This window comes from Natrix helvetica, assembly GCF_964273705.1.
Source record: "Natrix helvetica genome assembly, chromosome: 6".
In the NCBI taxonomy this organism is placed as follows: Eukaryota; Metazoa; Chordata; class Lepidosauria; order Squamata; family Natricidae; genus Natrix; species Natrix helvetica.
In genome coordinates, this window is record NC_138553.1 from 45,590,481 (window position 1) to 45,615,173 (window position 24,693).

Here is a 24,693-nt window from a genome sequence, read left to right on the forward strand (position 1 = left end):
CTCCTAATACCTTCTGACAAGATGAAAACTTGTATGGTTTTAATGTAGATAAGAGCAGCTCCTTAGCATCATAAAACAGCAAAAATGAAATATCTATTTTAATTCTTGCTTGTATAAAGCCCTAAAGAGCTGTAGGAGAATGAAGAAAATGGTAAATTAAAAGCTTATATATTTAACTTAATATTTACTTGTTAATAAACTAAAGCAAAGTGAAATGTTGCAGAACTACAATTTACAGATTTAACATAACAAATAATCTATATTCACTATAGGCAATTTTTCATAGACAATTCTTTAAATTTGTTTCTTTTCCCCCTGCTACTAGGAGCAATACAATAAAGAATGCAATTATTATTACGTGAGTCACACTGTTTTTCCACATGAATTGCAAGATAAAATAACTACCCATTTCCATTATGAGTGGTTTTTTTTAAAAAAATTCTAAGTTAGGGTTGGAGCACAAAGATCATAAACAAGTAAACATAATAAAAAGAAGAAAAAACTTCTATGTTGTAGGGTATAGTCATTAATTTGTTATTTTCTTCCATTAAAAGATATTGAAGAATATCGCTTCCCTGTGATGAAGAATATGATAAATTAAAAGAACTGCTGCATTCCAGCTAAGTTATTATTTGGTAAATCTTTATAGAAATTCTAAATAAGGGAAAAAACTTGATGGAGTGCATGCTACTTTTAATAAGGCCATTATATTAAATTGGTATAACTTTTAATAATCGTATTGATGCATTGTGAATTGCATTAGAAAATACAATACAATACAATAGCAGAGTTGGAAGGGACCTTGGAAGTCTTCTAGTCCAACCCCCTGCCTAGGCAGGAAACCCTATACCGTTTCAGACAAATGGCTATCCAACATCTTCTTAAAGACTTCCAGTGTTGGGGCATTCACAACTTCTGGAGGCAAGCTGTTCCACTATGTTTTAGTCTCCAGTCCCCTAATCATCTTTGTTGCTCTTCTCTGCACTCTTTCTAGAGTCTCCACATCTTTTCTACATCGTGGCAACCAAAACTGAATGCAGTATTCCAAGTGTGGCCTTACCAAGGCATTATAAAGTGGTGTTAACACTTCACGTGATCTTGATTCTATCCCTGTTTATGTAGCCTAGAATTGTGTTTTTGGCAGCTGCTGCACACTGCTGGCTCATATTTAAATGGTTGTCCACTAGGACTCTAAGATCCCTCTCACAGTTACTACTATTGAGCAAGGTACCACACATACTGTACCTGTGCATTTCAATGCCTTAACTAAGTTTTTAAAAACAGTGAAATAGATGCAAAGGATTTTTTTTCAAATTTGTGCTTTAACAATTGCTCAAATGTCATCCATTTCATTGGATTTTAACAGGCTATCTATGAAGAAACAAGATGTTCGTACTGACAAGGATGGTAGTGGGGAATGGGTGTTTCTTACAATTTAAACATTACCCAGGAAGTTCTTTTACTTTACAGTTTTCCAGTTTTCCCCTGGTTTTGTTCTGTTCTTTCTCTCACTTTATTTTCCTCTCATATATGCAACTATCAAAGAACAATATAATATCTAATGAATACTTTTGCTGAAAAGACATAATGCAAAAGACTTATTTTTTTATTCCCCCCATCCCACCAAATATGCAAACTAGCTGTTGTAAACTAACTAATGAAGGTAAATCTATCAACAGACAGTGAGTAATGGATAAATTAATTTTTTTAATGATGCCTTATTGTGAAAATATTCTGCCTCTAAATACATACGTATCCTTGATTTAAAAAGAGGAATCTTTGGATTGTAATTTATATTACTGTTTACAACTCAAAAAAGGATTAGCATTGAAAGAGTAACTTAAAAGAGAATTTAAAAGTAAAACAGGCCAGCACCATGGAAAGGGGAGAAGTTATCACTTGTTCATTTGTATCTTTAACGTTTTTCTTTCCATCCTACCTTGTTGTTACATCACTGATTGTCATAAGAGTCTTTGTGCTTTTGCATAATGCCCATCTTTGATGCAACAGAAATTCACATACGAAACATGGACATCTGAAGTAAGCATGCTGAAATACAGGCAGGAACCATAAAACCATGCACAAATATTCTCAGGGGTTTTCTCCAACAAAACTGACATTAACATTTACATGCACCACTTAATATCACTCTTGGCCACGAAATAGTAGGGATGGGATTCATGACCATTCCTCTTTGTCAGTATGCCCCTAATCATTTAACAGTTCTGAGGAATTTGGTGCAAAAATATAATATATCTCTGTTTAATTGTCCTTCCAACTTGAGCTTGTCTTTGCTGGATTTCTAGTCAGTTTTCTGAAAGTTCCCACTGTGCTTCTCATCTTGCAAAACTTGTACTAGGTCTTTGCCAGAAACACAGATTAGTGTGCAAGTGTTTTTCTCAGCCACTGAAATAATTCTTCTTTGTAAATCATCTGCCACCGTACATTCGCTTCCACTGTTTCCACAGCTCGAGAGAAAGAGGCAGCAGATCTCTCCCCATAATTCTTTATAAATTTCTTTAGCTGGAAATAGAATGTAATGGTTAATTAAGACAGATCTAAAGAAAAAAAATGAAGTTCATATAATTTACAAACTAAGGACAAAAGCTCTGTGTTTCCTACTGAAATTCTTGCAATATTTTACAGATTGAAAGTATAATAAAGCAACAAACTGCAACTGCCTGAAATGGTGTTGCAAAATACTAATGTCCCAATGCCTGGTTATATTAACATCACTTCCTCTATCTCCCTTGCAATCTGGATGCTTTATGGCAGGGGTCCCCAAACCCCAGACCCCAGCTCACTACCGGGCCTTGAGCCTTTTGGAACCAGGCTGCAGAAGTGTTGGGTGCACGCACACATGCATATACCCACTTGTGCAAGCAGGAGAGCAGCACGCTCCATTTGCACAAGCGGCAGGTGAGCATGCCTGCCGCTCATGCAAATGGAGCTGCACACATGCTTGCCCACCACGCATGCGGAATCATCCTCCCCACCACCACCAATCTGCAAAGCCAGAAAGGTTTGAGAAATCTGCTTTATGGTGTAGACCAGGGGTGTCCAAACTTGGGAACTTTAAGACTTGTGGACTTCAACTCCCAGAATTCCCCAGCCAGGCTGGCTGGGGAATTCTGGAAGTTGAAGTCCACAAGTCTTAAAGTTCCCAAGTTTGGACACCCCTGGTGTAGACCACTGATTATTCTTACATGTGCATCCAACCATAGAAAAAATAGAAACACATCTAATGTAATTTTAGTTCACATTAAGCTACAACATTTACATTCTTCCCTGAAGAGTTTTTCTTTATTAAATATGGTAAACATATTAAATTAGGGTGAATTAGGTTGATGAACTTTTTAAACATTTTATCATAAAATAATTAAGAATTCATTTACGTGTTGGAGGAGCTGTTCAAGTACTATAAAGACCCTAATGTTCTTGGATTTAATATTTTAAATTCACATTATTCTATGAATAGTAGGTTTACATTGAACTCAGTTAAAATGAAATTTGATTGTCACTTTCTGTCTCTTTCTCAATATAAAAAAGACTATATTTTCCTTAAATGTGAATGCAGCATTCAGATAATACATAATACAATACAATACAATACAATAGTAGAGTTGGAAGGGACCTTGGAGGTCTTCTAGTCCAACCCCCTGCCTAGGCAGGAAACCCTATACCGTTTCAGACAAATAGCTATCCAACATCTTCTTAAAGACTTCCAGTGTTGGGGCATTCACAACTTCTGGAGGCAAGCTGTTCCACTGATTAATTGTTCTCACTGTCAGGAAATTTCTCCTCAGTTCTAAGTTGCTTCTCTCCTTGATTAGTTTCCACCCATTGCTTCTTGTTCTACCCTCAGGTGCTTTGGAGAATAGTTTGACTCCCTCTTCTTTGTGGCAACCTCTGAGATATTGGAATAATGCTATCATGTCTCCCCTAGTCCTTCTTTCTCTTAAGCTAAACATACCCAGTTCCTGCAACCGTTCTTCATATGTTTTAGTCTCCAGTCCCCTAATCATCTTTGTTGCTCTTCTCTGCACTCTTTCTAGAGTCTCCACATCTTTTTTACATCGTGGCGACCAGAACTGAATGCAGTATTCCAAGTGTGGCCTTACCAAGGCATTATAAAGTGGTATTAACACTTCACGTGATCTTGATTCTATCCCTCTGTTGATGCAGCCTAGAACTGTGTTGGCTTTTTTGGCAGCTGCTGCACACTGCTGGCTCATATTTAAATGGTTGTCCACTAGGACTCCAAGATCCCTTTCACAGTTACTACTACTGAGTAAGGTATCACCTATACTGTACCTGTGCATTCCGTTTTTGTTGCCTAAATGTAGAACCTTACTCTTTTCACCATTGAATTTCATTTTATTAGATAGTGCCCAATGTTCAAGTTTGTCAAGATCCTTCTGTATCTTAAGCCTATCTTCTGGAGTGTTGGCTATTCCTGCCAGCTTGGTATCATCTGCAAATTTGATGAGTTCCCCATTTATAGAAGCTGAAATACATCATGCTATATGGAAAATGAGTAAGCCTGGGTTTTTTTTTAGGTAGCACACAATGAATGAAGTGAAAAAGAGTACAAAAATAACTGTAAGTACTGAACTAGCATAATATTTACCTCATTCAGTTCACTCTCTGAATTAAGAAATTCTGTGACTCCACTTATCAGTTTTGAATTCATAAATAACGCTTCTCCGTATCTTCATCACAAAGATAAAAAATATAAATAAAGAGCATTCTGAGTGACAATGATTTTGAATCATATATTATAAACTATATTACTGTTACAATTGTGTAACCAGTTACAGTTTCTGTTCCATAATCTCTGGAAATATTACATCCTATGGTATATGATCAATATCAATCTTATTGCACTGAAGCTGTATTAATGGAGTAAAAATAGTCATATTTTTCTTCAAATTAAAATTCAATTCTATATATTGCATCACAAAAAATAAGGAAAAGTAGATTTCGGGCAGTGTGAAATTAGCCATCCCATACATGAGTAAAACTGCAGGAAGTTAGATCAAGGCCATTATTAAATATAGTTACATGGTGTTTTATCTAAACATTTTACAGCAACAAAGAATCAAGTGACTCTTGAAATACACAGAGAGAGAGAGGGAGACTCTTCTCACTTTTTATGGCTATTTAACTATGTACACCCTTAAATTATTGGTATTGTAAAGTTTAAATATATGGAACATGAAGCATACAGTTTATGAAAATATTTTACCTTGCATTCAATATTTTCCACTTTTCTCTAAAAAATTTCCAAGCAAGATCTCTTCCATGTGGATTTCTAGCTACATGGATTATGACATCAATTGCATCCTGATCCAGGACAACTTCAGAATTAAGAGACAGATTAAGAAGCCTTGAATAATAGGAGAAAGGGGGAAAATGTTTAGCTTTTACTAACATAAATATTTCAGCATCATGCCATTCAACATCTTGGGATCTCCAACAAAGGTCAGACATTGCTAGATGCTAATTGAAAACCAATGTGGCACTTTCAATATTTGTTTGTAAAATACAGAAAATAAGCTAAATCTACTTGGCAGATATTTGCTAAAAATTAAAATTAATTTATTATATGCTTCATGAATACTACTCTGAGGTTATATTTTTCTAAAATAATGCTCAAGTTAATATAGAGCAAATGAATTGGAATAAATGCTCAGCATATACAGTATTAAAAACTTTACCGCAAATCTTTTTCATAAGGCAACTGGACTTTCTTGATTTTTCTTAGAAGACGTTTCGCTTCTCATCTAAGAAGTTTCTTCAGCTTTGATTGGATGGTGGGGAATGGAAGGATTTATATTTCAACTATCTGCAAGGAATATAAATCCTTCTATTCCCCACCATCCAGTCAGAGCTGAAGAAGCTTCTTGGATGAGAAGGAAACATCTTCAAGAAAACAAGAAAATTCAGTTGCTTCCTGAAAAAGCACCTTTGGGACAAAGCATGATCTGGTTGACTGAAAATCTCCATAGATATTTTTTGTAACTTCTTCAGGAGAAAATGAGTAACTATAAACACTTTAAAAAGGACTTGCATAAGCTAGGAACATTTAATATTTGGGACAATATTCAGACCACAAATGCTATTACTTCTACTGATACAAAACTGAGTTTGAAAAAATCAGGAAATATAGAGTAAATGAGCATACCTGTTTAACAAATTTCTGTCATCACTACAGGTTAAAGCTTCTAATAATATTTTCTTCTCTGATACTGCTGTAGTTGAGTGGAATTTCATCCAGATGAATTCCCATACATCTTCATCCATCAGTGAAACTCCTGTGCAGTAGACGATGTCTCTCACATTTGGTGGAATTCTTCAAAAGATCATATAAAAACCACAGCAATATTGTATTTGTAGTATTTTCATGAGGCATAACACACAAGTTATAGTTCTGTAGTTTTCCTGAAGATGAAGACAATCTATATGTTATGCTGGAGTGCCATCTCTCAAGTGTAGTGTTTTTAAAAAGGAAAAGAATAAATACAGACTAGTATGGAGAGAAAGTATGGCATGTAATTTCTAGGGTGGGAATATTCTGAGTAAAATTCTGTCCTCAAACTATTATCTGTATAAGTGAAAATTTAATACTCAATTTTTGTACCTTTATGAAATGGCTAGCAGCCTTGACAGGATAGGAAGGAGATATGAACTATGATAAGATTTGGACTGGCCTATGAAAAGGCAGATTTACTTTTCAAATAAAATATATTAAATACATGATGACCACAACTGAATGTCTTCATTACGAAATGTCTAAAGTAGTTGAGAAGGCCAAGCAGCCTAACCTGACAAAACTTACCTATTTTCATTTTCTCTTCCCACAGAGAGTAGGAAAACAAGATCTGTCTCAGCTAATGCGTCAGGATAATTATGACTACTCATTTTTCAATTTTTCTTATGATGGAAAGGAATAGCTATTATTTACTGTTAACCAATCTCTATAATGAAGGTATGTCTCTATATTTATTTCTGATGGTTGCAACAGTTTGGGATGGCTTACAAGAATAAAGATAAACATTTACAATGCTAAAGCCATTAAATATTCTAAAGGAATATTAAAACAATGCCAAAAATATTAAGGCTCTAAAACTTGAAGAACGGCCAAAATAAGGCACAATGTTGAATTATTATAAGGTTCAAACCTTTAATGACAATTTTTTCCATGGGCACAAATGTTTTGATGTTAAGCAAATTTGTATCAGTACCTTCAGAATTTGACTTTTTTGAGTCTGAGATGAATTATACATAAATAGGTGGTCTTGCAATAATTTGTCCTAAATTACATAAAGTTTTTAAATAAATCCTTTGAGTAAGGCCTAGAGATCAACTGGCAACCACAGTATCTGTGTCAAATCTGATTTGTCAAGAATCTTGATCAGATGATTATCAAATCATTTTTAGCTGCCCACAACAATAGACAAATATATTCTTGGCTGACAAAGTCTTCCTAAAAGAAATCAGGATTGCACTATGCTTATTTTAGCAAGTGTACAAAAGGACTAGCATTGATGATGACTAGTAATGAAATGTCTGCAAGAAAACAACCATGCTCAGAGAGCACAAAGAACTCCTCATTCAACCCTGAACAACAAATATTCTCTTTTATTAATAGAAAATACCTCACTTACCACAGGTACAGTAGAATAACTGCCTGAACATAATGGGCAGATAGAAAAATTCGAAACAAGTGGCCCCACACATAACCCAACTGTATAACATGAAGGGTTTTATAGCTGATGACCAGAACTTTCAACTTCATTGAAAAATCAATTGGAGGCTCATGAAGCAATGTAGCTCATGAAGCAATAATGATACATGGGTTTCGTTGAGAATTCTTGTTACAGCTTTTGCCACTGCATTTTAATCAGCTTTAGTTTTCAGATGGTCTTTTAGGACAGCCTCATACAGAATGCATTGCAATAGTCCAGATGCAAGGTATGGGTAAAGAACTGAAGGTTCCTACTATTGAGAAGAGGTGGCACCCAAGATGAACTTTTTTTCACTGGTAGGATGAACTCCACAATGGCTTCCAATTAATATCTGCTGTCAAGCTGAAGACCCGTGCTAGGTCCATCCAAGAGAACTGGGCCCACCAATGAACAGTCCATTGGAAGGATCCCATAAATCAACACTTCCAACCTCTGTGGTCTGTAGCTCTGCCCAAGTCACATTGTAGAAGCTACCACTCTGATACTACTTCCATTTGCCTTTACTGCTCCTGAATTCAGTGAATTCTGTGCCTGAGCTGCTATGACTACTATTTTTCCCAGAACCAATTAGGCAATCAGGGATAGAGCAATGCCCCATGAAGTTTAAAACTTTGTGCAGGGTATTGAATTCCAGGAACAGAGGGAGCAGGGCACAATGAAATAGCCCATTCTGAGCTACCTTCTCATGAAAATCTCTTTAAATCTCTGTAAACATGCATACCTATCAGCCTCCCACTAAAAATTAACCTAGAAAGAAAATTTCTGGTTTCAATTGATTATTGATCTTTAAAATCATCTGTATCTAACTGTATATTTGAATTCAACACTTTTGTGTTGTTCACTGTTCACCAAGAACGCACATGTAAAGCATGTTCATATTTCCAACATACATTTCAGGATCTTCATTCATTCTAAATAATTTCTCTGGTGTCATGGACCAATGATAAGCTTTTGTACCCAACGGATGTACAGTTCTAGGCTGAAAAAGTTTAGGGACTCATCCAAAATCTAAATTAATTTTTCCCATAGCAAATTCAGTGCCAGTGAAGAGAATGTTTGCCGTAATCTATGTCCTCCTGGACAGCCATATGAAAGGATTACTCTATATCAGGGGTGTCCAAACTTGGGAACTTTAAGACTTGTGGACTTCAACTCCCATGCTGGCTGGGGAATTCTGGGAGTTGAAGTCTTAAAGTTCCCAAGTTTGGACACCCCTGCTCTATATGTTTATCTGGCTGCAAGCTCATTATGAATACATTGAGAATTCTTTCTGAGCAGTGTGATTTAAGCTTTAATGCTACTCAATTAAAGTATTTGTTATGTTACAATCCTTCTATTTACTTTCATTCACTTTTTTAAAACTATGATGAATACTTCACAATTATTAACTTCTAAAATCATGATTTGAAATAATTCTATTTGAACAGTGGTACGATTTGCTTGACCTTATTTATCTTACTTAAGAACCATAGTAAAAAAAATAGAATTTGTTGGAAATGTGGCTGCTGATTAAAAATTAAATACTTGTAGAAAATGTTAAAAATAGATAGAATAATAAAATCAAACTATGCTCTTGCAGTGAAATCTATTTTCCCAATGATTTATAATGCAGTTTTACAAAGTGCTAAGAAATAATCTTTTAAGTTATAATTAATTAGTACAGGCTTGTTCTTTTAGGTTTCAACAAATGGAAATGCATTTATAAAATAGCCCCTTAATTATTTATCTGCTAGGCAAATAGTGTTCTAATTTCTTAAAATGTAATTAGATGCAGTTTAGGCTGTTCTTTGATTTATTTATATGCTTCAAACTCTTTATGAAAACCTTTAAGAAAGAAAATTAATCAGATGTCCAGTTAATTTTAAGAGTATAGTCCAAGCTTATTTTTCTTGATGTCCCTAAATAGCATAATTGTTTCATGAACTATAATGCTCTTATATGAATGATTATGGTTATTATGGTTGATTTTAGAGTAAGATGTTAATCTATTTTATATTTGTATCTGTACCAAAGAAAACTGAAGTTATTCTCCCTATTTTTCCTTCTTTTCCTTTCCCTTTCTACTCCCGAGTCTGTCTTTTAACTTTTGCTTTTACCCTTTCTTTTTACTTACCCATCCATTCACTGTGTGTGTGGGTGTGTACATGTGTGTACCCTGTTTCTCTGAAAATAAGACCTAGCATGTTTTTACATCTTCATATAATATAAGCCTACCTCCAAAATAAGCCCTACTTAAGAGCCTGCGCAGCCAGCCAGCTGCCAATTCCATCTGGTTTCTCATGGTGCTGTGACCACAAGGTGAGGCAGGGGGTGGAGCCACCCCATGCGCCCCTCACTGGCCTTATTTCAGAGCCCCCCCCCAAACCAGACCATCCATGCCTTGACATTACCTCGTGGCAGTAGCAATAGCAGTCATGTCCAGCATTTCTTCTGGTTGCTCATGGCCACAATGGAGCAGGAGGCTGAATGCATTGTGGTGGTGCTGCAGCCGTGAGGCGAGACCAATGTTGGGGCATGGATAGCTGTCTGCAAGGGCCCTGAAGTAAGCTGGTGCAGGGCATGTGGAGCAGCTCCACCCACTCCCACCTCGCCTCATGGCCGTGGCACTGGTGCGTTGCTTGGTCTCCTGCTCTGTTGTGGCCGCAAGCAAGCAGAAGTAGTCTGGTGGTTAGGTGGGTCTGCTGGATGGGGTTCCTGAAGCCGTTGACGTGAGGTGAGGCACTCATCAGGACATGGGTGGCCTGGCAGCAGCACCATGAGGTAAGCCAGTTCAGGGCACGTGGGGCAGCTCCATCCCCCACTTTGCAGTGGTGGCATTGGTATGCTGCGTGGTCTCCTGCCCTGCTGCGATCAAGCAGAAGAACCGGGCCCCCGGACATGGGGTAAAAAAAAAACATCCCCTAAAAGAAAATAAGACCCTCATTTTGGGGTAAACACGGGTATGTATGTATTATATGTATGTATGTATGTATGTATGTATGTATGTATGTATGTATGTATTGTATGTATTATGTATGACTTTGAGAAACAGGATTTTATCACTGTATTATGTATGCCAGATTGGGGATTTGGAATAGGTACAGTGCGGCAAAAAAGTATTTAGTCAGCCACCAATTGTGCAAGTTCTCCCACTTAAAAAGATGAGAGAGGCCTGTAATTGGCATCATAGGTAGACCTCAACTATGAGAGACAAAATGAGAAAACAAATCCAGACAATCACATTGGCTGATTTGGAAAGAATTTATTTGCAAATTATGGTGGAAAATAAGTATTTGGTCACCTACGAACAAGCAAGATTCCTGGCTCTCACAGACCTGTACCTTCTTCTTTAAGAGGCTCCTCTGTCCTACACTCATTACCTGTATCAATGGCACCTGTTTGAACTTGTTATCAGTATAAAAGACACCTGTTCACAACCTCAAACAGTCACACTCCAAACTCCACTATGGTGAAGACAAAGAGCTGTCGAAGGACACCAGAAACAAAATTGTAGACCTGCACCAGGCTGGGAAGACTGAATCTGCAATAGGCAAGCAGCGTGGTGTGAACAAATCAACTGTGGGAGCAATAATTAGAAAATGGAAGACATACAAGACCACTGATAATCTCCCTCTATCTGGGGCTCCATGCAAGATCTCACCCCGTGGGGTCAAAATGATCACAAGAACGGTGAGCAAAAATCCCAGGACCACACAGGGGGACCTAGTGAATGACCTGCAGAGAGCTGGGACCAACGTAACAAAGGCTACCATCAGTAACACACTACGCTCGCTAGGGACTCAGATCCTGCAGTGCCAGACATATCCCCCTGCTTAAGCCAGTACATGTCCAGGCTCATCTGAAGTTTGTTAGAGAGCATTTGGATGATCCAGAAGAGGATTGGGAGAATGTCATATGGTCAGATGAAACCAAAATAGAACTGTTTGGTAGCAACACAACTCGTCGTGTTTGGAGGAGAGAGAATGCTGAGTTGCATCCAAAGAACACCATACCTACTGTGAAGCATGGGGGTGGCAACATCATGCTTTGGGGCTGTTTCTCTGCAAAGGGACCAGGCCAATGTGATTGTCTGGATTTGTTTTCTCATTTTGTCTCTCATAGTTGAGGTCTACCTATGATGCCAATTACAGGCCTCTCTCATCTTTTTAAGTGGGAGAACTTCCACAATTGGTGGCTGACTAAATACTTTTTTGCCCCACTGTATAAAAAAGCAAGATTGACTCCCAAAATTATTTATGGTTGTCACCACAGTAAACATTTTTTAAAGGAGAGAAGTGATATTTAAATTTGTAGTTGATTCAATAGTTAATTAGTTGACATGCTAATTTATTGACTCTTTTTTTTAAAAAAGGGAACCTAAATTGAAACCAATAGAAGATTTGGTGGGTTCTAGCTGTTCCTCTACCACTTTTAACTTTCTGGTCACTTCCTAAATTTCTTTCTCTGATTGTTAAGCCATGGGGAGCTCTTCCCTCTCTTATCTGATCATTCCTTGGGCAGAATCTCTTTCCCTCATCCCCTAAGGTCATCCACACATTCCATTACAGTATTCTTACAAGATGAAAACCAATGAAATTATCAATGGTATTTTGTTGAAATGACATAAAGATCAATGATATTCTTATAATACAGGTCCTTGAATTATGATCATTAGTTCAGCAACCAATTGAGGTGACACAGTGCTGAAGAAAGGGATTTATGACCCGTCTTTGAAGTTCAATATGACTTTCTAATAGGTGGCTTGGGTAATGAAAGAAAATATTTGGGATTTAGACTGATTTAGACTATCAAGTACAATAGCCTGCTCTTTGCAGAAGTGCAAATCAAACCTTAGGTGACAGGTGGCAGTCTAGGCTTTACCTGAACAAATTCAGTGATGGGAACATACTGCTATCTTGTGTTCTACTTTCAAGCTGGGTTTTTGGTGCGTGTGTGTGTGTGTGTGTGTGTGTGTGTGTGTATGTGTGTACGCACGCTGATCACAGACTTAAATGATACCATAACTAAATGAAGCAGTAATTTTGATAATGAAACAAAGAACATTCCTTCAGATATCCTTGAAAATACTTCATTCCTATTCCAATTTTTTCTCAATACCCCCTCATAATATTACATTTGTATTTGTGAGACCTTGCAATTATAGTGTGCATTAAAAAACTATTTATTGTTTTTTTAGTTTATAAAAACTAGAGTAAGGATAAAATGAATTTACCTTTAGAAGGAATTTTTCAAAAACTAGTGGATTTTAAAACAGCTTTTCATTCAGAACAGATGCACTGCAAAGGTTAAAGAAGTTCAATGAAATTGAAACAATTTCTAATTTGTATTTGAATGCTTAGGTCTACTTCTAAACCTCCTGCCAACATCAAATTAATATGTAAAAGAAGAAGATTACTTGAATTATATACAGTGTCCTTCCATTTCCTTATATGTGATTGTTTGTTTTATCATTGTACAGCTATCGTGATGCACAGAGGAGGAAAAGTAATATGCTGCAATGATTACAAATGTCCATTACAACCTTGTCCACAGAATAATTATTGAACCGGTCCTATTGAAACATTATTCATGACCACAATCCCACTGTTATGCATATTACCTAATTGTAAAATAACCTGTAAACAGAAAAAGTCTTCTTTGATTATCTGAATTACACAGAACACAACCCTTCCCAAGAAGCCTAAAGAGAATAATAGAGGCAATCTATGCTATACAAACAAAATTACAGAAAATTTCATATGAAAAGACCAAAGATCATGCAACTGAACTCCTGTATCATATAAAGAAGTACTAAAATATATTCAGTACAAAACAATATTTAACTTACTTACCTTGCATATATCGATGGCAATGTTGAGAACTTAAGGGAAAGAATTTTTCTCTATTGTTAGTGGATAATTCTTTGCACACAGACCATATTGTATCCTATGCATTCTTGTATTTTCAAAAAAAGTTATAGAGAAGTGTATAGTTACAGTTTTCCTTTTCAGACCATTATCTTTGTGTTCTCACCTTGTTCATTTGTGTTCTGCCATATGGATACATCGTTATGGTATCCTTTGTCTTTCTTTCTTTTCAGTCACCAGGGAGTTTTGTTTGCTACTTCCATTACTATAATCATTTGTTACAGCAAATAGATGCAGTCTCAGGACTTCCATTGTTTTACCTCTTCACATTATTTACCTTTCCCTGCAGATTTAGTTATAGTGTCTTGTGTTATGTGGACTGTATTGTAACAGGCCATAGTATTTTTACTATTGCCTCTACAGTCCAATTTGATATTGTTACATGGTATTAGTAAATAGTTGGAATATTAGTTGTATGCTGGGATGGTGGATTGAGGAAGAGCTGTGGTAGAGTATGCTGCAAAGGCTGTTTCTGAGTCCTTAGGGTTGGATCCTGAGTCCTCAGAAGGAATATGTATTAAGGGGCAATAGGGAATACGCTATTCGCTTGTGAGACCAAATTGAATGTTAAAATTCACTACTAAGCAATTTTGGCTGTATTCTGAGTTCATGGGTCTACTTGGGTCAGCAAGATGCTGCAGGTTATAAAGTGGGTTGACAAAGATCAGAGGTTTTGGAAATTTGAAAGTAAATCTGGATGAGCCAGCTTAGAGCACTTTGGAACAATTCTACTATGGCTTTGAGGGTTGATAAAAGAGATTATTCTCTTTCATCATTGCAACTGCTAGAAGGTCTCCCTGCACCCTGATTTTGCACCAGTATTAATACCATGGGAGGTGGTACTTTAATACTTGGGTTAAGATTTTCAGCAACAACTCCCTCTCGCTCTACATACACACCTACCCCTACACAAACAAATACCACTTGTCTTGCACAAAATTTCTACATTCCAGGAGCCAACTATTATTAATATGCATGCATGAGCATACCACTCTGTAGTAAAATTAATTTGGGATGAAACAATCTTTATGGGGGAAAGGAGCAAAGTAGGACGTCATTTTTACCTGTTTCTATTGCTTGATATCCAGTCAGAGATTAGAGTTGCAGCCTGCTGGTGACAATGCTTGTTACCAAAGCTACATGCCAGCATAATCACTTCACGGCGGAACTCCCTATGTATCCCAAAGACAAAACTAGCATTAATCTGATGTTAATAAATATATTTTCATTCTCAGTTGCCAAGTTTTAAACCAAAGTTTCTCAAACTTGACATATTTAAGATATGTGTACTTCAACTCCCAGAATTCCTCAGCCAGCATGATTGGCTGAAGAATTCTGGGAGTTGAAAGTCACATATCTAAATTTGCCAAGTTTGAGGAACACCGATCTAAACTAATATTTAATGAGGACATCCATATGAACAATGTTACAACTATTGTTCAATAATTATTAAACAACAATGAAGCAGAAGTGATGGCCATGAAGCATCTCAACCTATCAAAAGTTATATTGTAAAATGCAGCCAGAATTAAATTACTGTTAGAAACAATGATTCTTTGGAATTCTAGGAAAAAGATGGCAACATCACAATGTGAATTTAGAAAATTAATTTAAGCCTTCCAATCAGCTCATGTGCCAAATAAATAGAAGATATAAAAGTTAAATCTGATTACTTTGAATTAAGTTTAAGAAGTTCAGTTCATTAAGGTTATTTTGCAACAGTTTAAAAAATAGAATTACTCATGCTGGTAGGAAGCTTGAACCAAAGATTTCTCTAAATTATTCGTTGGCCATCCCAGCTTTAGATACATTGAAGCAACTTGTCTCAAAATGTACTCCTGAAATGAGAAAAAGTATCTGCATTAAATATTTTCATAGTCAATACAGATGTTACATCCTTTCCAAAACAAGCAAATGTATCACAGACTCTCCTCTCCATTTTGAAAGAGTTACTTTAGCATACATTATCCATGAATTCCTTTCCTGTACATTAAAGTTTATGAATAAAAAGACGAATATTACATTTTATAACTGCTGTGATTTGAGTGGGGGTTTTCTTGATCAAAACTACCTTAACTTTATATTCCCAATAACACAGCTAGCTTATGGGTCTTAATTTTTTTTCAATTGGTTTTTCACAATTCCTGGTTATTGCCACATTTTAAAATTACCCTTTTAAATTAGTATTATACATGGTGCTGTATTCTAGATATTGATCAATTTGTACATCAACACTTCTTAAGAATTATAATCATTTTTAGTATGTTGATTTTGTGTTCATATCACATTCAGGAAAATCAGAAATTATAGTTTTTGCAGTGCTACCAATGCATCATAGTGCTTGTCATAATATTGTTCATAGTTTTTTTTTCTTCATTCACTAATTATGTGATCCGTGGCTTCATCTTTTTCTTTACAAGGTCTGCATGTAATATTGGAATTTGGATTTTTGTTTTTATTATTACTACTACAACTTTCGGCAGAGAAATTAATGTTCATGGTCAGACTGTTAAATCAGTTGAGGATTTCAGAGGGTGTAAAATGCTGCAAAAAGAAAATAGAAAATGGAACAAATTTCTTGCTTCCTTTGACCTACCGAGTTCATAGAAACTGGAGTTCTTTCTGAAATAACAAGCTTTAGAAAGGGCTTAATGTTGGATCAAGTTTTCTAATTTCAATATGAAAATACTTGAAAAGCTCCTGGTGCTTAAACATGTTAAATATTTGCTATTGCAGACTATTGAATTGGAAGTACATGTTTCAGTAAAGTCCATTATTAAATATTTACAAGTGACAGATTTGGGCCACATATTGTGATGTGATGGGTTTCACTGTCTTTAAAGGTGTAGATTTATAGGTATAGGTGTAGATTTATAAGTATCATCAGAATATTGATGTTATTTAGTTTACATTCCTGCCCTGAACTGTCCAGATAATGTTATCAAGATTTACCCCCCAAATTTAGAGACTGTAGGGGTATGGATGGGGGGAGTGGGTAGTATAGTTTTTGGCTTAATTCTAAAAAGACTGAATGCCTGTGGATTTATAGGTCCCTTGGATCCGGAGATTTCCTAACTTTGATTCTAGAAATTGTAACATTTACCCAGTTAAAGTTGGTGTGCAAAATAAAAAAAACTCTGCTTATGATCATCATGCCTTAGTTACTACATATTTGAACTATTGCAATGTATTCTAAATAAAGTTGCCCTTAAGAACATTCAGAAGATGTAAATGATCCAGAATGTAACAGCAGATACAGTTTTGCATATAGCATAGTGCATTTTTATCTAATGCAATTTATATTCAAATAAATAGTTGTGAATGTCAACTTCTACCACCCATGGCTAGCACAGCTAGTTTCAAAGGTCAATAGGAGAACCTAAATTATCTAGAGGGTAAGGAATTGCCTACTCCTAAATTCACTTGGAGTTCACCTTGATTGATATATAGTGTTCTTGTAGGGAGAACAACACTTTCGTGATTGATAAAAAGAAAGAGATCTTTACTTACATTGAACATATTGTAGTTCTCTGTGCGGTCCAGCAACTTATCTAGAGGATAAAGAGCTCGGCTAGCAGCATGCCAAGGTAGAAATTCCTTTTCCTTTGACAGGTATCTAATAATCTCAAGTGGAATATTCTGGGGCAAATAGCCAGCCCTGAACAAAGAAAATTGTTATAATTATTGCTTGGGGAAAAATGCCTGATGATATAGGTCTGTCTGTCTGTCTATCTATCTATTATCTATCTATCTATTATTTATCTAAAAAAGTAGAATCATTTTTCATGTTATATAGTAATGTTAATATTATTTTTAACATTTTCTATTTGGTAAACGTCTATTCTCCAAAATAGCTTCGCTGTATTTATTATGTTATGTGAGAAAAGGAAATAGTATGTATTTAGTTATTATCCACAATTTCCTAATTACGTATGAAAACTTGCTTGAAGTTCAATCTTGCTCTATGGTTTTCTGTAATAATCATATAGATACCATTTTAAAATAACTCATGTTAGGCATTGCTCAAAATAATAGAGTAATATATTTAAAATGCATTAGATAGCACCACTAAAAATATCAGGAAGGTTTTGGATCATCTGTATCAGAAGAAAAAGAACTTTTTAAAATTTGTATTATTAAAACAAATACTGAGAAAAATAAATTCTTAAAACTATAATATGATTTTTCAAGCTGGTCATTTGGAAAATGTTTACATTATTAAAAATGATTGTCCTTAATAATAGATTTAAAAGAGTCAATTACAGTTGCATATTCAATTTGGTTTGCTTACATACACTCAGAAATTGAGCTCACAAATAGCTTCCAGAACATTGATTTAGCCCTACTCAGACAAAGTACCAAGTACTAGTGCAATTGCCCAGGGACAGTCTGAATTTAATCCATTCTGAATTATTTCCTCATACATCTACAGCAGAAGATCTGAAAAGCAAAACACTGGGGGAGAAAGTGGAGTTGCAGTCTTTGTCTATGCTACCAAGTACACATTCCGTCCATCTGGCTGAACGGTAATGTACATTTTCAGTGACATAGGCTTATGGATTTTCATGTGATTCAGAAGTTTCCACATTTGAAATACTATACATATATTTACTCTACATGTTTTTCCTATAGCTACATTGATAATTCTTTAAAACAGAATTGTTTTGGAATATTTGTCTGGTGTGCAAAATGATGGAAAAATAAGTTGACTTTTCACAGATTGGAGGTCAGCTATCCAAGTGTTCATCTCTATGAAAACAGGTTGGAGTAACAAAGTTTTCAGTTTGATTACTTCAGTAGAAAAAAATCCAGTTGTCTTCAAACAGCTGTATTCAGAAAAATTAACTTCCTTTCTCCCCCCCCCCTCCTTGCCCTGCTTTGCTTTGCCTTATCTTCATTTAGTTGCTTTCTTCCTTCTTCCCTCTTTCCTTTCCAATGAAAGCACATTTCCTCCAACTACTTCTTCTTTTTTTTTTTGCTCTTGCTGGAAGAAGAGAGATGAGTATATAGTCTCTGAGTGTGCATTCTTGGGTCTTCATATGTGACAATGATTTATTTGTGACAGAGTAAATAATTGGATTATACTGATGGCAGAGATCCAATCTTGGGATAAGGTACTACTAAATACATGGACATTATGTACTTTTCTAAAACTTGGAAGTAGAGAATGATATATTACAATGTTGTTGAGTTAGCGTTACTACAAGCAAAGCTTGAGGCAAAAGACATAGGTCATTTAAGGCCAATTGTATTGCCTAATATTTTATTTAAGAATTTGGATTCCTAAGGATTAAAAGTGAAGCAATATTGTTCTATGTGTTATTGTCTATTTGTTCTCTACAATCTTGATCTTGCAAGTGCTTTAACAAAAAAATTACCCTGAAGAGGAGTGGTGGGAGCAACCAATTATGAATAAAGATGGGTTGTATAAACAAATGTTTAATATAGTAAATAAATGAAGTTAAAATATGTTGCTGATAGCAGTGACAATTCATATGCTTTTATCCAGCAAATAAAATCATCAGCATGCAAGGAAAACAGATTCTTACCCTACTACATGCTCCTCATCAAGCCTGAAGATAAATTGTTCTGAAGCAATTAAACACTTTTTTATAGTAGCTTTCTATTTTTCTAGCTCTTTCTTTCGCTATCATATTTATAGTCTACCAGAATTTAAAAGAAAGGCCCTGACACTTTCACAGTATAAATAATATAGTTAAAATATTTGCCGTACAAACTAAAAACTCGAAAAACCCATAGCCATAAAGGAAAGACAAAAGCAATAAGCAATGTAAGCAAAACCACAATAATACCATAGGTATAAAAGCAAACATAATGCATTTTTCATAGGACATACCAGGTCCATTCCACAAATATTTCTAAAGTTTAATTTAATAGAAAATTTATCTACAAAGCTAAAATTCCTATATTTGACCGTATCCTGAAAAGGGTTTTTAAAGTATGATATCGTGATTTTTGCAACTTCTGGGATGACATTTTGATAAACTGGAGTTTTGTCTCCTGTTTTTTAGCATGGAAAAAACATAGGCACATGAATCTCAAATAACCTTTTTTTAAAAAAATCAGGAACAATAGACAAGTGTGAAGAGGTAAGTTAAGTGCCTTACAAGTAAAAAGAACACTATACAAATCTGTGTAAAAATATATAAAAAGAGAGAGCATCCTCAAACAAACAACCGCCCCTGGGCTATGTACCACTATTGAATCTCTATGCTAGTTCTAAAGGTGAGTGGAGGCCAACCTCACCTCCAGAGGCAAGATGTTCCATAGGTGGGGGCAATAGCAGAAAGGTTAAAGAAATCCCAACTGAATATATTGATCTGCCTAAGCCCTTCAGAGAATTCATTTCCCCCCAACTCTAGCCTCCCAGCTTCCTTAATTAAGGATCCCTCCATCTGTTCTTGCACATGATACAGTTATTGTTCTTAGTGCTATTAGAACCTCTGAACCCCCACTCCTATCTATCTACTGCACCTTAACTGGCCTCTCACACTAAGTGGTAAAGTGGCGCTCAACCCATTTATTCTCTCTTCCCAACTCTCACTCAGGAACACACATCACCTCCTCACACAACCCAAGATCCATTCTCAAGGCCTATCCCCCACTGGATTTCAATCAGTGACAGATTCAGTTTGCCAAAATTAATAGAAATTGGAGCAGGCTCCTTTTTAGTTATATTGTTTATGATCAGAATTTAAAAACCATCCATACTCTTTTCATTTCCTCATTAGAATGGAACTTAGGGTACTGCATTGTTATGAAGATATAAACCATTCAAACTGTCATAAATATCCGCCTGAGTTTTCACATTATACACTCTTCTGACCATAAGCACCTAAACTCGGAGGACTATGCTATGCAATACAATACAATACAATAGTAGAGTTGGAAGGGACCTTGGAGGTCTTCTAGTCCAACCCCCTGCCTAGGCAGGAAACCCTATACCGTTTCAGACAAATAGCTATTCAACATCTTCTTAAAGACTTCCAGTGTTGGGGCATTCACAACTTCTGGAGGCAAGCTGTTCCACTGATTAATTGTTCTCACTGTCAGGAAATTTCTCCTCAGTTCTAAGTTGCTTCTCTCCTTGATTAGTTTCCACCCATTGCTTCTTGTTCTACCCTCAGGTGCTTTGGAGAATAGTTTGACTCCCTCTTCTTTGTGGCAACCTCTGAGATATTGGAATAATGCTATCATGTCTCCCCTAGTCCTTCTTTCTCTTAAGCTAAACATACCCAGTTCCTGCAACCGTTCTTCATATGTTTTAGTCTCCAGTCCCCTAATCATCTTTGTTGCTCTTCTCTGCACTCTTTCTAGAGTCTCCACATCTTTTTTACATCGTGGCGACCAGAACTGAATGCAGTATTCCAAGTGTGGCCTTACCAAGGCATTATAAAGTGGTATTAACACTTTACGTGATCTTGATTCTATCCCTCTGTTGATGCAGCCTAGAACTGTGTTGGCTTTTTTGGCAGCTGCTGCACACTGCTGGCTCATATTTAAATGGTTGTCCACTAGGACTCCAAGATCCCTTTCACAGTTACTACTACTGAGTAAGGTATCACCTATACTGTACCTGTGCATTCCGTTTTTGTTGCCTAAATGTAGAACCTTACTCTTTTCACCATTGAATTTCATTTTATTAGATAGTGCCCAATGTTCAAGTTTGTCAAGATCCTTCTGTATCTTAAGCCTATCTTCTGGAGTGTTGGCTATTCCTGCCAGCTTGGTATCATCTGCAAATTTGATGAGTTCCCCATTTATTCCCTCATCCAAATCATTGATGAAGATGTTGAAGAGTACTGGGCCTAAAACAGAGCCTTGGGGTACTCCACTGCATACTTCCCTCCATGTAGATGCAGTTCCATTGAGAACTACACGTTGAGTGCGGTTGGTCATCCAGTTACCAATCCATCTGGTGGTGATGCTGTCTAACCCACATTCTTCTACTTTATCTAGTAGTAGGTTATGGTCTACCTTATCAAAAGCCTTACTGAAGTCCAAGTAAACTATATCAACGGCATTCCTCTGGTCCACTAATTTTGTCACATTATCAAAGAATGCAATAAGATTAGTCTGGCATGATCTGTTTTTGACAAATCCATGTTGGCTTTTGGCTATTACTTTGTTTGCTTCTAGGTGTTCGCAAATTCGTTGCTTGATTATTTTTTCCAGAATCTTTCCTGGTATTGAGGTTAGGCTGATAGGTCTGTAGTTTCCTGGATCTAATTTTTTCCCTTTTTTGAAGATGGGAACCACATCAGCTCTTTTCCAGTCCTCTGGTAGTTCCCCGGTGTTCCAGGATCTCTGAAAGATATAATTCAGTGGTTCTGAGATCTCGTCTGCTAGTTCCTTCAGAACTCTGGGGTGTAATCCATCCGGTCCTGGTGATTTGAACTCATCTAGGGTAGACAGGTGCTCACTTACCATTTTCTTCCCTATTTCAATTTGTGTTCCTAATTTTGTGGTGCTGCTTTTGATAGGTTGGACTGTTTTATCCCTTTGTGTAAAGACAGATGCAAAACATGAGTTAAATAGTTCTGCTTTCTCCCTGTTGCTTGTCACCTTCTTGCCACTTTCTCCTAGCAATGGACCAATTGTTTCCTTAACTTTTTTCTTGTTTTTAACATGTTGGAAGAAGCTTTTTTTGTTAATTTTTACTTTTGTGGCAAGCCTTTCTTCATTGTGAGCCTTAGCTTTCCTCACTTCATCTTTACAGGCTCGGGCTATTTGCTGATATTCTGCCTTAGTTATGTCCCCCTCCTTCCACTTTTTATACTTACTTTTTTTGTCTTTCAGTTTGTCAGATAGTTGTTTATGCAGCCATGCTGGTTTCTTTTGGGAGCTGTTGTTTTTCTTCTTCATTGGTATTGTGTTAGACTGGGCTTTTCTAATCTCATTTTTCAAAATTTCCCAAGCTTCTTGAGTTGTTTTCCCCTCGAGGATTCTCATCCATGGAATTTTTCCCAAGCTCTCTCTAAGTTTATTGAAATTAGCTTTCTTAAAGTCCAAGACTCTAGTTTGACTTTGTTCTACTACTTGTGTTTGGATAATGTTGAATTCCAATATTGCATGGTCACTTGCCCCCAGGGTTCCTATGGCTTCAACACCTTCTATCATTTCCTCTCTGTTAGTGAGAATTAAGTCCAGTATGGCTGATCCCCTTGTTTCCTTCTCTACTTTTTGGAAAACAAAGTTGTCTGCTAGGTTTGTTAGGAACCTGTTGGATCTTCCACTTGGTGCAGAGTTTGTTTCCCAGTTGATGTCAGGGTAGTTAAAATCTCCCATTACTATTGTGGTGTGCTTCCTACATACCTTAGTTAGCTGACTAGCAAAAAGTTCATCTTCTTCCTCTGCTTGGTTGGGTGGCCTGTAGTATAGACCTATGGCAATGTCATTTCCCCCACAACCTTTAATATTGACCCAAATGCATTCAAGATAGTTCTCATTATTGTTGTGCTCTATTTCTGTAGAGACATAGTTATTTCTTATATATAGTGCAACTCCACCTCCTCTTTTATTTGGTCTATTTCTTTTAAATAATTTAAATCCTTCTAGCTGTATGTTCCATTTGTCAGTTTCATCCCACCAAGTTTCTGTAATGGCAATAATATCATATCTGCCCTCTTTTGCTCCTAAGTCTTTGCTACAAGCTGAGTTCAAGCTGCTCCTAGGTCTTTACTACAAGCTGAGTAAGATCTTCTTGTTTAGCCACAATCTTTCCATTAATAAACTAAACATCATGCACACATTCTAACTAAACATTTTGCACATATTCCGAAATAGTGCCAAACTGGGATACTGCTTTCAAGGTCAAAAGCCAAGAAGGCAGATAACAAATAATATATTATTTATAATTATCAAAACACTGAAAGAAATTCAGAACAAATGTTAGGTATTGAATTACCTGTAATAGAGAATAAGGAACTAAGAAGAAAGACTAATTTAAAGCACTAATACAATTAAAAATAGATGGGATAGGAAAGTTGAAAAAGCTAACTGAAGGAGAAACAAGGGGGAAAAAAGAACATGTGATTATTAAAAATAAATAAATTAGTTTACTGTTTATAAAAGAAACTTAAACATAGAAAAAAGATCTTGGATGACAATGAAATATGACTGCAATGACTTCAAACAAGTATATCCTCTACAATCTTGCCATCTATCCAAAATGCTATGATGAAAACAGCTAAGGTAAAAATTCATTCTGATTTAAGGATAGCTCCTATCAATCATCCCATATCCAACTAGGATGAGTGAAACTGAAAAATGCTATTTAAAATCCCTACTTGGCAGGCAGAGCAATGCCCTACCCTTTTCCAATGAGCTAAGTTCCAAAATATATTTTGAACTGAAGCTTGCACAAGCATTATTTATTTATTTAAATTTATTGGCTGCCCTACTCCAGTGGATCCCTCCTCTGCCTTAAAAGTCTCAACCAATAAAATAACAGATTCAATTTTTCAAGAATAATTGATTAGCCAGTGAGGTGACATTCATCTTTCATCAGTGAAAGAAAGAAATGAACAGTAATGGAAAATAAGAAAAATTGTGAGAAAACCATATACATATCCTGTATGTATGAAGGTATCTACATCCATATATTATGGTATAATTTATACTAACAGTGCCTCTCTTACCCTATTTCCCTGAAAATAAGACCTCCCCGGATAATAAGCCCCATCGGACTTTTGAGTGCATGCACTAAAATAAGGCCTCCCCTGAAAATAAGCCCTCCCTGAAAATATTGCAACACAGCCATGAGGTGACCATGTTTGCCACCTCCTATACCTCAAAAATAATAAAACCTCCCTAAAAATAAGGCCAAGCACTTATTTTGGGGGTCAAAAGAAAATAAGACCCTGTCTTATTTTAAGGGAAACACGGTAGGTAGAGACTTCTCTATGATTTGCTATTTGATTCTTGTATCTGAAGATGCTAGGAAAGTAATCTAGGACCTAGACTGAGTCTTGGTGGCCCATGGCCATGGTTCCTTGCCACAAAAAGTATTTAAA

The 24,693-nt window shown here is 36.2% G+C and overlaps 1 protein-coding gene across 1 annotated transcript in view; it reads right to left on the reverse strand.

Annotated features, from left to right (window-relative positions):
• Window positions 1-1,116: 1,116 nt before the first annotated feature.
• TRHDE (thyrotropin releasing hormone degrading enzyme) overlaps window positions 1,117-24,693 on the reverse strand; it is a 295,375-nt gene continuing 271,798 nt past the window's right edge. The window contains exons 13-19 of the mRNA XM_081957923.1: window positions 17,168-17,315; window positions 15,398-15,495; window positions 14,722-14,829; window positions 6,188-6,355; window positions 5,249-5,389; window positions 4,631-4,712; window positions 1,117-2,523 (exon numbers count right to left, since the gene is read on the reverse strand). Coding sequence (XP_081814049.1) covers window positions 2,380-2,523; window positions 4,631-4,712; window positions 5,249-5,389; window positions 6,188-6,355; window positions 14,722-14,829; window positions 15,398-15,495; window positions 17,168-17,315 — 889 coding nt within the window. The 3' untranslated portion in view covers window positions 1,117-2,379. The remainder of the gene's footprint in view (window positions 2,524-4,630; window positions 4,713-5,248; window positions 5,390-6,187; window positions 6,356-14,721; window positions 14,830-15,397; window positions 15,496-17,167; window positions 17,316-24,693) is intronic.